Source organism: Scophthalmus maximus, chromosome 4 (genome assembly GCF_022379125.1).
Source record: "Scophthalmus maximus strain ysfricsl-2021 chromosome 4, ASM2237912v1, whole genome shotgun sequence".
Classification (NCBI taxonomy): Eukaryota; Metazoa; Chordata; class Actinopteri; order Pleuronectiformes; family Scophthalmidae; genus Scophthalmus; species Scophthalmus maximus.
In genome coordinates, this window is record NC_061518.1 from 20,969,907 (window position 1) to 20,984,439 (window position 14,533).

General features: G+C 44.3%; 1 protein-coding gene across 4 annotated transcripts in view; it reads right to left on the reverse strand.

Moving 5' to 3' along the window:
* Nucleotides 1-14,533, reverse strand: part of adcy7 (adenylate cyclase 7) — a 55,984-nt gene that overhangs the window by 3,014 nt on the left and 38,437 nt on the right. For 2 of the 4 annotated variants that reach the window (XM_035629534.2, XM_035629535.2), the window contains exons 7-25: nucleotides 13,628-13,739; nucleotides 13,384-13,511; nucleotides 12,797-12,955; nucleotides 12,428-12,560; nucleotides 11,580-11,768; nucleotides 10,937-10,980; nucleotides 8,720-8,779; nucleotides 7,697-7,774; nucleotides 6,410-6,479; nucleotides 5,981-6,078; nucleotides 5,746-5,830; nucleotides 4,266-4,403; nucleotides 3,970-4,068; nucleotides 2,621-2,817; nucleotides 2,336-2,447; nucleotides 1,916-2,074; nucleotides 1,503-1,649; nucleotides 1,170-1,277; nucleotides 932-1,046 (exon numbers count right to left, since the gene is read on the reverse strand). In XM_035629534.2, the coding sequence (XP_035485427.2) occupies nucleotides 932-1,046; nucleotides 1,170-1,277; nucleotides 1,503-1,649; nucleotides 1,916-2,074; nucleotides 2,336-2,447; nucleotides 2,621-2,817; nucleotides 3,970-4,068; nucleotides 4,266-4,403; nucleotides 5,746-5,830; nucleotides 5,981-6,078; nucleotides 6,410-6,479; nucleotides 7,697-7,774; nucleotides 8,720-8,779; nucleotides 10,937-10,980; nucleotides 11,580-11,768; nucleotides 12,428-12,560; nucleotides 12,797-12,955; nucleotides 13,384-13,511; nucleotides 13,628-13,739 (2,231 nt within the window). The remainder of the gene's footprint in view (nucleotides 1-931; nucleotides 1,047-1,169; nucleotides 1,278-1,502; nucleotides 1,650-1,915; nucleotides 2,075-2,335; nucleotides 2,448-2,620; nucleotides 2,818-3,969; nucleotides 4,069-4,265; nucleotides 4,404-5,745; nucleotides 5,831-5,980; nucleotides 6,079-6,409; nucleotides 6,480-7,696; nucleotides 7,775-8,719; nucleotides 8,780-10,936; nucleotides 10,981-11,579; nucleotides 11,769-12,427; nucleotides 12,561-12,796; nucleotides 12,956-13,383; nucleotides 13,512-13,627; nucleotides 13,740-14,533) is intronic. The other 2 variants (XM_047331469.1, XM_035629537.2) reach the window with 2 other exon arrangements.

Sequence of the window (14,533 nt, forward strand, 5' to 3'; positions counted from 1 at the left end):
CACACATGTTTTCTGACCCTGTGTGAAATTAACTTAGGTATTGGGATATGAACTACCACAGACATGTACTGTGCTGTATTCAGGTCACAATCATCCTGTTGTGAAAACTGGCAAAAGTGGTTTGCTTATGAAACCCATTACAGTGACTGAAGGGATTTGTCTGTAGTGGAGAAGCGGCGACATTCATTATTGTGAACTCAACACCATGTTCTGTGTTTTGTACTTGTTTTACTGTCTACCTGAGAACTAATTTAACACAAGTATAGCAAAAAATGATATTTTCCTTCCTCTTTCTATCAAGAAGTTTGAGAGCCAAGACTGGGCGGATGAATCTGTTTCACTGTGAGTATATTAATAACCCCCCCCCCCCCGGCTGTGACTGCTCACGGCAAACAAAGGAAACTGAATTTTTGCAGTTAATCTCATCACATTAAAGAGTCCACCCAGAGCAAGGGTGAAAAAGTATGAAGTCACCGTTACAGGTCTGAGCCAAACACATTTCACGAGTAGGAGTGTGAGCGCATGTTGTTTCAAAGTCACAATGTGTTCAGACACAGCTGCTGGCGGGGACAGTAATCTGTTTGAGACTCACGTCGACATTTCGGTGTTTACGCCTCATGTGAGTTGTTATCAGACCAAGAAATGTAAATGTTTTCACAAAAAACTTTTTGTCCAAGATGTCTGCTCAGAATCAAGTGACTGGGAACAACTGAAGACTGCAAAGGTTTCTCCGACTCTGAAGTGGCTTCTGTTTCTATTATTACACGTACTGAAAGCTAACCACAGTCATTTCTGCTCAACGTTACAGGCTGCCCTCACAGTTCTTCTTTGAATCCACGGGCTCACTGTGTCGGCACAAGCAGAGCAGGAGGCGGTATTCGGTGAATGAAGGGGCTCCTTCCGAAGCAGGCGAGCAGATGAGCACACTCACCCACACGCAGCCGGAAGCTGTTGAAGGAATGTCTGTTGATGCCGTCCAACTTGCCAATCAGGGCGATGGCAAACTCCACCATGTTCCCGATCTGGGCCTGTTGCTTCTCCCTGTCCTGCAAGAACAGAGTCAGAGCCGTGTCACTCCACCGCCTCACTGCGACTGCTCCGAGTTTTATGGCTCACTTGACGGAGATCGAACCTGACCCGGGTGTGACCCGGGTGGGAGTCTACTCCACCTGATTGTTCTCCTGACCGGGCGTCCCACTAAGCCCGGCGGCCGCCATGTAAGTGCTGCCAATTGTCTTGATCTTCTCCACGCCGCTGAACTTTGGCTTGGACAGCAGCTGTTTGGGTTAGAGGGAAAGTTAAATGAGTTCCTGCTGGCACTTACACTGTCGGGATTTAGCTGGAGAATACCACGGTATAGTTTTAATCCACTGGCGACCGCGGCAGGGACCACATTGTTAACAGCCGCAATACAAAGAGAAGCACGTGGTAGAGAATCAATGGATGGGGATGGGAGAGAGAAAGAGACAGGGGGGGGGGGGGGCTCTCTTCGTCTTCCTGACCTCGTCGAAGTCGGCGATGATCTCGTTGAGCAGCCTCAGGCATTCCAGTCCCTCCTTGTTGATATCACACTCGGTGTAAAATTCTTTGAAATCCGGCACCGAGGCGAACATCACGCACACACAGTCGTAGGACTTGTAGTAGAGGTCCTGTTGGGTAAAACCCCGAAATAAAAAAAATAATGAAACAGCTAATCATTTTGTGAAGAGGGAAGGTTGGGATTGTTTGGCTTTATTTTCAACCATCTGTCATAACGACAACAACTCACAGTTTGGGGCTGAATTCTTAAGATAATATTACTTTGGCCTAATTTTCCAAAACACACAGGAAACACTAGATTTTACATAAGAATATAACCTCTCTTATCTTCCATCTTGAAATTCCCTTTAAAGAAAGCGAGTGGGTGGAATCTCACCTCGTTCTTTTTGTTCTCCCCGACAAACAGTGCGGCCACGTGGGCCGGCAGCACGTTCTCCAGCAGCAGGCGGTTCAGGTTCTCCCTGGTCTCGATCTCGTCCTGCTCCGTGTGGTTCTTGTACTTGAGCAGGAAGTCCTGGCGGAAGCTGGACTCGTTCTGGGAGAAGGCCGAGGTCAGAGCAGACAACGAATTTGATTGATTTATTTCCTGAATTTCAATACTTTTTACTCTTCTCAGTTAAAAGCTGGTGGACAGCAGGGACGGACAAATATGTGAGAGATGATGTCATGACAGGCTTTATCTATATGAATAATAGCACATTTATATTTCTTATCTGTAAATAGGGAGTTAGTTTGTCTAATTGTAAAGTGAGAGATGAAAACAGCAAAGAAATGTAATGAGGACAAAGAGCGTTACCTGTTGTGAGATGATGAGCATAGTCACCAGGAAGAGGGTGATGTATATGCAGCTCATCACCTGGGGGTGTTTCACCAGGCCGATCCACCTCAGGATGGATTCATCGTCTCTGCTGTTCAACAAATGAGAACAATTATGCCTGGACTTCACTTTGAACAACGTATTTCATAATAATCACCCAAAGTAAATGTGAAATCCTGAGAGCAATGTGCTTCTAAGGTAGAGGAACTTTGACTCCCAGCACCACCATAGTTCTGGCTTATTTGCCAGACTGCATTTACGTACCTGCTGCAGTTCCAGCTCGCGTTGGTCTGAGCGTACAGGACGATTCCGTAGGCCACAAAGAGTTCCCGCTTGGTGCTGAGGATGATGACGTAGTACACTGTGGAGGCCAGGGTGAGGAAGAGCACTTTGAGCTCAAAGCTCACGCGGAGGAAGACTCCACATGCAACGAGGGAGAGGATACAGCAGAATACAGAGTACTGAGGGAGAGGGAGAGAGACGGGATTAGGAGTCAGACCTGAAACAAGTATCAACAGACACAGACACATTCAGAAGGAATGCAAGCCCACCTTAGGGCTCAGTTAGCCTGGGACCCAGACGATGCCAGACTCGCATTAATACACATTTGAGTATTAGGCTGGCTAAGCCAAGGCTCAGTGGGATGGATTACCAACAACCACATCGTCACTGTGTGTTACATGTTTTAGCTTGAGTCTCCTACATCGACCCACATCGGAGATATCAGACAGTTCAATGAAGATTCTGATGTTTTGATTCATGCGTTGCATCTCTGTCGTTGTTGTCTGAAAAAGCCCATAAACTCTCAAAGTGACAGTGATGCACAAAATCCACCCTGCAGGGATCATGTCTTCTCTGGTGCTCCATTAAAGGGCCAATATTGTCAACATTGAGATTTCCTGGCTTTTTTCATAATGAATAAGATCTATGGTGCGTAAGTACCGTAAGTGTCAAAACGGTCAATAAACAGACAAATACACACAGCCTGCAGTAAGCAGCTGCTTTTTTTTACTATGCCCAAGGACTTCCGCAGAAATGTGATGTCATAGCAACGCAGTCACTGCCTTCGCAGGAACAGCGGCTGGTCCGCCGGTGTCTCTGCCCCAGCAACAGCTCAGCAGATCGCTCTGGCTTCTTCCGCCTCGCGGGCCGCCGCCACCGCCACTGGTTACCGATGAATTTTGTGTAGTCGGGGGGCAGGGAGATAGTTTCTCCAGGGCAGAAGCTGCCTCGCTCCGGGAAAGCACGGTAAGACCCGGCTCTGAGCTCCGGTGAACAGACACAGTGAACAGAGGAGGTGGTTGGCGTGGCCGTACGTCACTCAGAAAACAGTCGGCCAATCAGAAGAGAGGCTCAAAACATGTTAATTAGACAGGCCCGAATTGACCTGTTTCTTTGCAGAGCTCATTAAAAAGAGCTATAAAACCATATTGAGATGTTCTTCTTAAGGATATCAGAACTTAAAATAAAACAACAGAAAAGGTGACAATAAGGGTCCTTTAAATACAAAGCAGGAACATTTGCAAATACTATTTAATCCAGTCCGATGTGAAAAAACAAAACAAACACATTCAATTAAATCATTTTCTATGGTTAACAAATCCATCACTCACTGGCAGGTAGAAGAGGCTTCCATCTAATCCCTGCTCGTGGGAATGGTTTGTGTGACACAGGTCGGCAATGTTTCCTGTCACACGAGACTGGACGAAGCACTGCAGGGGAGGGGGGGGGGGGGGGGGGGGGGGAGGGGGGGGGGGGGGGGTGATAAAAAAAGATCTGACTGACAATCAGGCACTGGGCACTGAGTGCTTTGAAGTATGGCATGGCAACTATGAAGTGTAGCCCGGGTAGAAATAGCAGAGAACATAAATGACCCTCTCTTAGCACTCGACATCAAGTGCAGTCTTACCAGGTTGAACACCGCCAAGATAACAATGACCATAGCAGTGATGGTGGCCAGAGGGAGACGCACGCACGGCCGCTTCACCACCGCCTCCGACACAGCTGGCAGCCACTGGCAGCGAGACAGCTTCTCAGGAAACAGGCGCTGCAGAGGACAAAGGGAAGTGAGGAGAAAGGCGGGGACTCAAAGACAAGACGACTCTTAGACGGTCATTCATCTCTCCAGACATCACGTGTGTGTGTGACTGGCTATTTACAGTGAAGGAATCTGTCCCGACTCCCGAGTGGAGAAAACGCCTCCGTGCCCTCAACTGAATGTCAGGTTTCAACTCAGTAGGTTAGCTATAGAAAGCTGCGGCGCTGGAAATGCAGGGGATGGATTCTATGGCATGTCTCCATTCGCACACATATACGCAGACACCACACACACACACACACACACTCAAACCATCATTGCCTTTATTTACCAAGTAAATGGTAATGTGTCTTTTTCGTTAGCGGTTTATAAATCGCTTTAAAGTGTTTGACTCTCATTCACACAAACACAACAATGGCAGACAATGTCTGCCATCAGGAGCAACTTGGGGTGCAGTGTCTTGCTCAGGGGGAGCCGGTGATTGAACTGCCAACGCTGTGATGAGTGGATAACCAGCTCTCCCATCTGAGTCACAGCCCCCACCAAGTTCTTGCCTCCCGTTATATATTGCCCCATTTTTGACCTGTGAACCCTTTTATTGGATTTTGGATTGATCATTTTTTTCTTTCTAGGTTCTCTCACTCCCTACTCAGAGAAAAACACTAGGAGACTGTTCAAACACCTGTTGTTGCACTACAGTACAGAAATCCAAGGTCACTGTAAAATACTCAAACATAAAATGTCATGTTTTCAATGATATGCAGATAGAAAGAAGAACAGAGAGGCAGAACATCACACACATGTATGTGTATACAGTATTTTGAGATTTTAAGTTTGTTCTTGACCTTATAAACACCAACATTAGGTCAGCAGCTGTTCTTTATTTTAAAAAGCCCTCATCTGTGCTTTCTTGTTTGATGAATAAAACCAAATAATGGGGAGAAAGGTTAAGACAGGCATCCTGCCTGATAAACTTGCTGTATTTTATGGCTTTTATCTTGTTTGGCCTTCAAACGACAGGAATATAATATATAAAGATTGTCACATCTGATTTCCCCCCTTTGAGCCAAGAGAAATCGAATTCATTGAATACCACATTTACAGCAAAGCACTTGTGAGCCACACACACGTTTTGCAGGTCAGGGCCAGGTCATCATTATACAACATGGGGCTTCAACAAGTGCTGCTGGAATAAAGGCCGACCCGTTCACACTGACATATGACCTGCATCCAGGGTTTTTTTCTCTCTCAAATATTACCTGGCACAAACTGCCTGAAGAGAGCAGAGATTTAAACCGAATCACCCAAATATCTAAATGTTGAATGCGAGTATGAGACTCCACACACTGACCTGTAAGTGACCTGCGAAACAGATGGCCAGCGTCAGCAGCAGCACACAGACCAACACGCCGAATGACACTCCCAACATCTGTCGACTGGGGGAGATAGAAACCAGAGTTTGTCAGAAATCAGGGGCAACGGGGACAAGGAAGAAAGATGCAAACGGTCCGTTCTTCCCAGGTGCACTGCAGGATAATGATGTCCAAAACTTTGTGATTAGATAAGATGAGTTGGTCAATACTCACTCCTTTGTCACAAACAGCTGAATCACGAAGATGCAGAGGAAGATGAAGGTGGCACAGCCGACATAGTGTTTGAACGTCGGCAAATCCAGGGCTCGGTACTATGAAGAAGAAACATAGAACACACCTGAACTTCTGCATGAGGGAATTGTATGACATTGTAGAAATATACAGTTCAGGCCATAAGTATTTGGACACTTATGCATTTTTATTCTTCGGTCTCTGTGGATAATGGACACTGCGATTAAGTGCAACCTCTCTTAATTTGGGACGGTTTGTGTGCCGGATATTGCTCTTATAGTTTTTAAAAAAGGACAAACATAGTTCACACATTGCAATAGTTCAAACACAGTCCAACTACTTGAGAACTGAGAACTGGAGAGTTGATGATTTCAATGATCTATCAATCAATGAGCTTTGCGTGAAACAAACCTGTTTTTCCAGATCTCTCTTTGGAAACCACAGATCAAAACTGCCACTTTCTTCGGTCTTAGACCACTGCCTGGGGAGGAGGAAGGAAGGAAGGAATGATGGAGAACAAAATCAACAAAGGAAGAAAGTAACAAAGTGAAAAAGGGAAAAGGAAAGAAAGAATGGATAATCACTCTGTGCTGTGACTGTTTTAAAGGGTAAATTCACCATGTTACAACAAGAGCAACCTCCAGGCTGTAACCAACACGGGGAAAATGTCAAGTTTTGACGAAGATCTGGATCGTGCAATCACACAGAAGACGTGTGACAGTAACCATAACCCACAGTGATCCACAGTAACTAACATTCAATGATTAGTGCTTAAAACAAAGAGCTGAGGCTGACAGGACTGTCATTTTGTTTTGCTGGTATTTGGTCATAAACCAATTTGGAGTTTCTTTGTTATATGAAAAATCATGGAGATCACAAAAGTTATTAATGTCTGAATCATAAAATATTCTGCCAACAATCAGTGATGTGACAGCAGGCGTATTTCATCATCAATAAAATACAAATCAATCATTTAAAGAGCCCATATTGTACAGTTCTCTGGCGTTTCATTTGGAGTTTTGATATCCTTAATTAGATATATTTGTTTTTGTTAGTACCAAATATTATCTCAGTATGGTTTTATAGCTCTTTTCTCAGGAGCTCTGCAAAGAAACAGGTCTTTTTGGCCTGTCTAATTAATATTACATGAGCCTCTCTTCTGATTGGCCAAAGACGCCAGAGCCACCGCTGGGGCAGGAGCCGATAGCTTTGTCCAGCGTGTCTGTCTTCCTGTCGGCCGCTTCCTGGGCAATGCATTAGCCACTGGTCTCTTATATATATATATTCTTAGGAAGCCTGTGCCATGATTAAATAATAATATATAATAATGAAGCCTGTTCAGTAATGTAGCTTCCTGACATCCAACCACTGAACAGCATTTCCTCGACATTTCATGTTGTTGATAGCTCAGCGACGAAATGACGGGTGCGCCGTGCCGGCGGAACGGCTGCAGGCGAAGACTGTGTAGCTGCCGTGTAGCTGTGACATCACATTTCTGCGGAGGTCCTGGGGCATCGTTAAAAAAAAAGCAGCTTATGAATGCAGGCTGTGTGTTTTTGTCTGTTTATTGCCCGTTTTGACAGTTTTACGGTACTTACAGAGCCCCTAGACCTTATTTACTATGAAAAACGCCAAGAAATCTCAATTCGGACAATATGGGCCCTTGAAGTGCAACCTCCCTTGTACATAGGGACCTACTTGCTGCTGAGCTCATCGATGGTCGTGGTCATCTCATTGTGCAGCTCCTCGTCAAACTTGCTCTTCTGGGATTTGTTCCTGCAGCAGGAAAGCACAGAGACAATTAGGAGGAGGCAGACGGACGGACTCGGCAGACACGCAGGCTGATTGGAACAGATGCTGGAAAAACCAGATCAGGTCATGCAGGTTACTCAGGTCCCGTTTAGCCGCGCTCGGAGGCAACTTGGTTAATGCCATTCTGAGCATTAGTGGGGGGAAAGAGAAATGATGTCTGTGCCTGTGAGAGAGTTATAGAGTGACATAGAGGGGAGTGTGCCGGATGTAGAGTGCGGCGTGTTAGATGATCTCTGTGAGATTCAGCGGGAGTGTTTCTGCCGTGCTTCTGCTTGGAAACCCCCTACTCTACCAGGAAGGAAACACTCACCACAGATGCAGAGACCCAGATACACAAAAGCCCCAGCCAGTGGTCAGAGTTAATAGGAGCATGTCAGTCTACCAAAGGTACAGGGTTTCTGATCACATGTTGCCCTGTTACAAAGAGGTAGCAGAGGGGAAACTGTGAGAAAGGAACAGTATTTCACCACTGTTCAGGTTAGTGGTTGGGACAGCAAGGCTCCCCACTGAAGCAGTAGTTCTTACCCTGGAGGACGGGACACCACTATTATTATTCAGGGGTTTGGGTGAGTCACAGAAAGGTAAAAAAAAAATTAAAATTGTATTTGTAATATAGGAATTCAATGTGTCACTTTAGCCTTTACTCCAATAAAAATGATCAATTCAATATTCTTTCAATAACTCATTTTGGGAAACTGAACACAGCATACTGATTGTTAAGTTACCATCTGCAATTTCTTTCTTTTTTTAAAAGATGTAGAAAATGTTTACATCATGTGAAAGCTTGCCGTCTTTTGACCAAGTGGCTATGATCAAGTATCAACTCATTTTGTGTTAGGGGGTCAACAAGCCAAAAGGTTGAGAACTACTGCACTGAGGGACCTTGTGGGCCACGAAGGCCCCACTCACTTATAGCTGCTGAATGTAGGTGCAGGCAAGGAGAATGGTTCCTCTAGAGACTCATCAAGGCTGCCAGGGCCAGACAGTAAGACACAGAGACAAAATCATCATGAACAAAGACATGGGGCCAATAGAATCAGAGTGAAATAGTTAATAACGCTGTGTGAACAGGTGAAAGCACGCTCACACCTTTTATATTTCACCACTTAATTCAAATTCTGCTCTGTAATGTCATCAAGCCTGAGTGGGTGCACCTCACTGCACTGTCACCTATGACATGTTCACCAGCTGCTGCCTCTGCTCATCAATAAAATTAACAATTTCCAAGGTAAAACACACGACTATTGTCCGAGGGTGGAGACACACTTATCATTCCTAATCACCGCACTGTTTGTGTAGGGGAGTCCTTCCCACGAGTCAGTGGCTACTCTCATTTGTCTGTACGCCTACGGAGAAAGATAATGAACCACAACAAGCTATAACCATGATTAATTTGTCCGTGGATTATTTAAAGGGTTTGTGATAGACTTCGCTCCCTCTCACCACTCTGCAGGGATGACAGCAGCCCGGCTGTACTGAGTAGTGTTCGACCCATATATCGGCCGGCCGATAATATCGGCCAATGTTTGCGTTTTTTACGTGTATCGGCATCGGCCGATGCGCAACTGCTACGTCCGCCGATAGTTTTTTTGGGAGGGCAGATCCGGTCGCCTATCGGGCCCGGCCCCACTCTCTCTGGAACCATTTACCCAGCGCCGTCGCGGTGCCTCTGCCCTAGGCTGCCGCGCTGCACGCCCGCCGGGTACCCAACTCTCCCTTCTCCTCCGGAGAGCGGGAGGGGGACGTGAGCATCGTCTCCCTCTAACCAGGGAGGCGAGCCACGGCCTTGGCCATAACCCCACTTTGACTAAGACCTCAGATCAGATGAGACAACCCGCTGAATTTAATTCTATTTAACTATTAAATTGAGGGAGCAAAAGTAGTATCGGCTCCAAATATCAGCTCAAGAAAATCGGCAGTCCGTACCTGTCATCGGCTAAGGCTGATGGAAAAAAAATCTGTATCGGCATCTGCCCTAAAAAATCTGTATCGGTCGATCCTTAGTACTGAGCAAACCCTCCGACACCACGAGCTGTCAGTGAATGTTTTGTTTGCAGGTTGTGACTTACTTCTGTGAAATTTCTTTTGATTTGGTGGCACGGACAAGTAACGTCAAACACTTTCTAACAAAAGGTATTTCATGCAGTATTATAATCACCACCTCTGTTTGTTTAAATTGCTTGATCGTGACTCTGACACATTAAACTAGAATTAATGACATAATATAATCACGCATGAGGTAAGTTGTTAATATGCAAAAACCAAGCACTTTTTTAGGAACACCATAATAACTTGCTCCAAAAACATCCCCAGCTCTTCTTAACATGAAATCTTTCTTTTTAAGATTTTGCTCCATTTTGACATGAGAGCATCGCACCATTTCATTATCATCGGCTCTAGAGCTGCTTTCAGACATGCACTCAAGTCCAGACATATTCCTGAACTTTTCAAGAGGGGCTGTAAGTGGGAACACAAATGTCCACAAATGTTGCTCTGGATATTTTTCAAAACTTTTCCTGCTGCTGCGTTCATCATACAAGCACGGCAAACTCCAGAAAATGTCTTAAAAGCATAGATAAATGCGTTTACTGAATATTGTTCAAAATCTAGCTTATACGTCAAAAAAATTCTCTCAAGAATCTTAAACCCAGATTACCAGAATAAACCTTAACAATTTATGACAATTCTATCAACATTTCTCATCTCCCATGAAACAAACATCTCAAACTCTATAGCCTCTATGGGAAAAGCTGAACATTGGCAGCAATGTTATGACGGCAGAGAAATAGTTCAATGAAATGTTTGATACATGATATACTGTATTACATAACAATATTAATAAAAAATGTGATGGAAAGAAGAAGGTCAGTTCAGACTGTTTGAACAGATGGAAACATCTTGGCGAGTCGATGGAAGACACTCTTTTTCCTGCTAAGGCAATGGCCATCAAGACGCTGTTGAGCAACAGGGTTATTACACGGGCCAACGTCCAGGGTGATTATGTGCGAGCACATTCCGTCTCTTACCGAGACCAGGTTCCAAATTCACTCTTAGAGTTTAATATACCTTCAACATCAGAGCAGCCTCCAAACTAGGGGCTTAACATGTGAATTCAAAGTGTCTTACCTCTCAGGGATCTTGGAGCTGGGGGCCGATCGCATTGGGATGTCCTGTAAGAGAGGGGTACGACAGTAGGTACTGGTGCAGATTCACATTATTAATACAAAATGTCATCATGAACATTTATTCTCTTTCAGTGCAGCAGTGTGTACAATGGTTAAAATGAGGTCACACCTTCACCAAGTGTATCAATATCTATAATCCAATTAAATCATTTTTACCGTACATTTGCCTGAAATGGGTCATTCTGCACACGGTTTACTTTTCCCTTTGGTATTCTGAGCAAATTTTGCTGGCAATACTTTCGTATTTCTATGCAAGCAAAATTTGGGACTTTGTAACAACAAAAATGATTGGTTAAATAAAAGATCGGAGAGCGTCCACCTCTGGCACGAGTACTCTTCGTAAATATGTGCATTTAGTACAGCTGTTTTGAAGGGTGTGATTCTACAACAAAACATTTGCCAAAGTTTCCCATTATGCAGAGAGCCACATTTCTATCAGCACATGCAGTGGTAAGAAAGTAGCCCTGTTATATTGGTTCTATATGTAATTTACACTCCTGTTTGTTTCCCAGATTACCTCACATTATGAAATATGACAGAGATCATGCTTTTGATTTGTATACAATGTGTATATGTTCGCTCACCTTGCAGCGGGGCTTCCCATTGACAATGGTGTCTGGGGTGAAGCCCTCTGGGCTCTGGAGGTGGGCAAAAGGTTTGACGGCCCCCCAGGATTCCAGATAACGGGTCATACGCACCGACGCCCGCATCTTCAGACCATCATTCACACGAGGTTTAGTAGCACTGCGGGTGTTCAGCGATGGGTCCTTAGACTTAAGACACACACAGACAAGTCATATTGCATTTACAGTACAATTCAGTCATTCAGCTGAAGCAACAAGGCCCAAAAGTCAGAGAGAGTATGTTCCTGTGTAGTCGTGGCAGACTGCCAACCTTCCACACAGTTTGTGTGTTGAGGGTTTGTATGTGCATGGGTCACACAAATGTGGTTACAATTGCACAAAACCAGTGCAAGTTAACTTCAAATAGGCTACCCCTACATTAATTTGGTAACAAACCAAAGCAATGGCATAGAAGAGGTACAACTGTTGTTCAGGGTCATCCAAACACATCTGGTGAAATTTGTAGACAGTGGGGAAGAAAATGTTGTTTAAAAAAAATCTATTTTGCAGTAATGGTCAAAATTCCAGGGAACAAAAGCGATTGTCTTTATGCTTCAGCTTGGTATTTTTTTTAGAAAATGACCTGAAAGTACATTACAGTAGAAATATCAAATATGATTTATAGCGTTTAGATCACAACAACAAAAAAGACATTATTAGTATATACTCAAAACATGTAATGACTAAAATGACACAATTATTTTACTTTTACTATGATTCACCATCACACCAGCAAATATTCGTAAGAGCAGGTGTTTTCATACACACTCACGATGCGCATTTTCAAGGAGGCTGGACAGAGAACTCACCCGTGGGTCGATGACCAGGTAGGTGCGAATATTGAGCTCTTTTAGATATGGGTCCCTGATGTGGCCGTTGCCCTCTTCCACCTCATAAGCCTTGTTCAGGTGCTTCAGAGTCGCCTCTGTGATGTGGACACGTCTTACCGAGTGAAGAGCAGGGGAAAAAATCAAATACTTGACGCGGCACATATAAGACATTTGTTATAACCACGTAGTAAGTGATGATATGTGTATGACGTGTAGAGAAAGGTTGCATGAACCTCAGGCAATGTTGACTCTGTGCAGGGCAATATGACAATATACTGTAACACATACTGGAATCGTGTACAGATGGTAATGAAATTCATAATGCAAAAGTAGTGCTGCAACCGTTACCCTGGAAGGCCTCCCGACTCCATGTGATTGGCCAGCGTGACGTCATGTGACCACACATCAAACTGCCATTTGCGAAGGCCAATGACACCGCAGAGCACGTTGCCTGAATGCACGCCCACTCTCATGTTGATATCCACTCCTGTGGCCTCGCGTACCTGCCTGAAGGAGTTTCACAGCAACACTTGAGCTCATGGATTTTGAAGGTTGTTTCTATAAGTCGTCCACAGGCAACATTAACAGACTGAGTTCCACATCATGATATACTGTACTGTACTTCCCACGTGTCTGTGTGAAGCCCTGATGTTCATCTGTGTCAATACCTAAACACTTGGTTAAAGAAACATTATCCACAAGGGCTCAGTCAGAATTCCTTCTGACTGTTCTCCTGTTATGGTACATCATTAAAATTGGTCTTATTCAAGATGTGCAATTCTAGGTATTGCTCTACGACACTGTGTTTCTTCAGAGGGACTCGCCCTACAGTCCATTCATACAGAATAATGTATCTAAGTTCTGAGAGGTTTCACAAATCAGTTGAAACACATTCTATGTCCTAAGTTCACAGGTGATGGTGGACACAAACTCACTTGATGGCTTCACACATGTCGAGGCCCATTTTGACGCAGTTCTTGGCGTGTTTGGGCAGAGACACCGGCAGCCCCGACACACAGTAGTAGCAATCTCCCAGGATCTTAATTCTCATGCATTCGTTCTCCTACGCAGGAGTGAGGATGAAGAGGAGAAACGGCAAGGAGAAAATACAGTTTGATGAAATAAGGCTGCAAACGAGTTATCTGTAATGACAACAAAAACAACCTCTAAACAACTCACCTTGGCAATTTGATCAAATTTTCCAAACAATTCATTGAGCATTATGACCAGCTCCTTGGGAGAACAGTCGCTGGCCAACCGGGTGAAGCCAACAATGTCAGCGTATAGAATACTGAGACAAAAAAAGGCACAAACAAAATTTAACACATGTACACAAACAGAAATGTCTGCTCCAACATATACGTATATATATATATATACGTATATATATATATATATATATATATATATATATATATATATATATATATATTAAATTTGGACCAAATTGTAACAGAAGAACTGTAGAATTCAGAAATAGCAATATATCCGTCCAACATCTGTCTGTTTGTAGTTGTTTGTGATTCACATCTCCAGGCTCCAGATTTGTTGGGAGATCACCCCTGGCTTCTGTCATTCCATACAGTTGTCTTTTCGATTAGTGAATCAGTTGTGATGAGGGCCGTTAAACAACTGACTGGTTTGGAATAGTCAAGATGACACATCCGGTCATAAAGGTCACCACTCCATTGGTGTCCTTTAAATGTTGGCCCAACAAATTGAAAAGGATGCTTTACTCTGCAATGCTTTGTCGGCCCATGAAAATCAATCACGAGCATTATAGCTCTTGAATTGGGAACTGGGTTTTTAGAAAAAAGGCACCTGGCTCACCTCTTATTTACCTCCAGTGGACCCGAACAGTGACTCACTAAAAGGCCTGTCTGGTTCAATACTCAGCCATACCTAGGACACCATTTAGGTTGTCAGTTAGAAAACCACAGAGTGACAATGATATCTCATCTGACCTCTAAAAGAACCCGACGGAACAATGCATGGAAAAAGTTTGACAATAGCCCAACGCGTGCACACACACACCACCTGCCTCCCCGCCTTAGCAAGTGGGAACAGAAACTCTAACCCACCGTG